Below are 1,348 nucleotides of genomic sequence, written 5' to 3' on the forward strand. Positions count from 1 at the left end.
ATATGTATATGTATATGTATATATATATTATATATATACATATACATATATATATGCTCATAAGCACTTACACGAAAGCGTATTTAGCCTACAGGTACAAGGAGCGAGATGTATATGGCATACATCTACGAAAAAAATTCAATTTGCACTCAATAGAGCATAATAACAACAATAATAACCATACACCTAAGCGCAGACTAATATATGTACAAAGAACAGAGCGGAAGCCGACATGCAAGTCCATATAAATCAATCATGTTCTACACAGCTGATTTGTGCTCGCGAATGTGTGTACCTTATCAGAATCAACACGTTCTGGATAATAATGGCGGTGGCGATGTAGTTCACATTGTCGTTGACGTAATTTGTACTAGTGATGACCTGCAGATGAGCAGAAATAAGACGATCAGATTAGTACCACACATATCGTCTGAGGTCAAAAGTACAGCCAGGACCAGTGTGGATACAATAACGCTCGGCAGGTGACATGCGATATAGGCGGTTAAAGCTCAACATAATAGAGTTAGGAGTACCCTCAAAGCAGTGTACTTATATTTGGCTGGGAATGTAGTTCATGACCTCGATGTTACGCAGAACGAAACTTACAGCTACATGCTATACCATACGAACGTAGGGTAACCACTTGTGTATATGACAATATTGGGCATTGGGACATAGCCTATCGGCATACGATTGCAAATACCAGTTTCCCTGTTTTGTAATGTACATAGTTCTACACACACACAAAGGCATGCAGCATCGGCTTACAGTTGTAAATGTTCAATCTCCTGATTTACAATGTATATTCTGAGGCCGAAGACTGTAACACAAAAAGACGAAACAGATCAAAGGCAACAGAGTGCATCCGCAAATAAGGTCCGTATGCCCCAGCAAGCGTCTGATAGAAAACCACATGAAAACTGGTCCGGAGAAACGGCGCAGCAAAACGGCAGAAACCGGGCCTCGAAACGAAATTTGGACTAACTATTGCCAATAGAATAAAACGCATTCGCATATAGACGTTCGGCTTACGATTGCAGAGGTTAGACCCCCGAACGACGTCATCAGCGCCGCCACGAAGAACAGGCGCGCCCTACCCTCACCTTCATCGCCAAAGCTACCGCCCCCTCCGCCAAGAGACTGTCAGGGTGAAATGAATTACACAGTTGTTGTGAGAAAAATCTGTACTGATCACGTACTGCCTAATTGAGTGGATATACGGATATGTCCTACGTATATATAATATGAAGGAGTTCAAACACGCGAACTAGAGTCTGTAAGGGTAGGCGGAATATCATAGTTATGTGAAATTACTTGTACTCGTCGTGTGCTTTCTGAGTAAATATGA

General features: G+C 41.8%; 1 protein-coding gene across 1 annotated transcript; it reads right to left on the bottom strand.

The window, feature by feature from the left end:
* Window positions 1-984: 984 nt before the first annotated feature.
* Window positions 985-1,140, bottom strand: SARC_07813 (hypothetical protein; the record flags this gene model as incomplete). Its single annotated transcript, XM_014298241.1, has 1 exon — window positions 985-1,140. A coding segment is annotated over one exon (156 nt), but the record flags the coding sequence as incomplete, so codon positions are not given.
* Window positions 1,141-1,348: the final 208 nt, after the last annotated feature.

The sequence above is a fragment of the Sphaeroforma arctica genome (assembly GCF_001186125.1).
Source record: "Sphaeroforma arctica JP610 unplaced genomic scaffold supercont1.645, whole genome shotgun sequence".
NCBI classification, from domain to species: Eukaryota; class Ichthyosporea; order Ichthyophonida; genus Sphaeroforma; species Sphaeroforma arctica.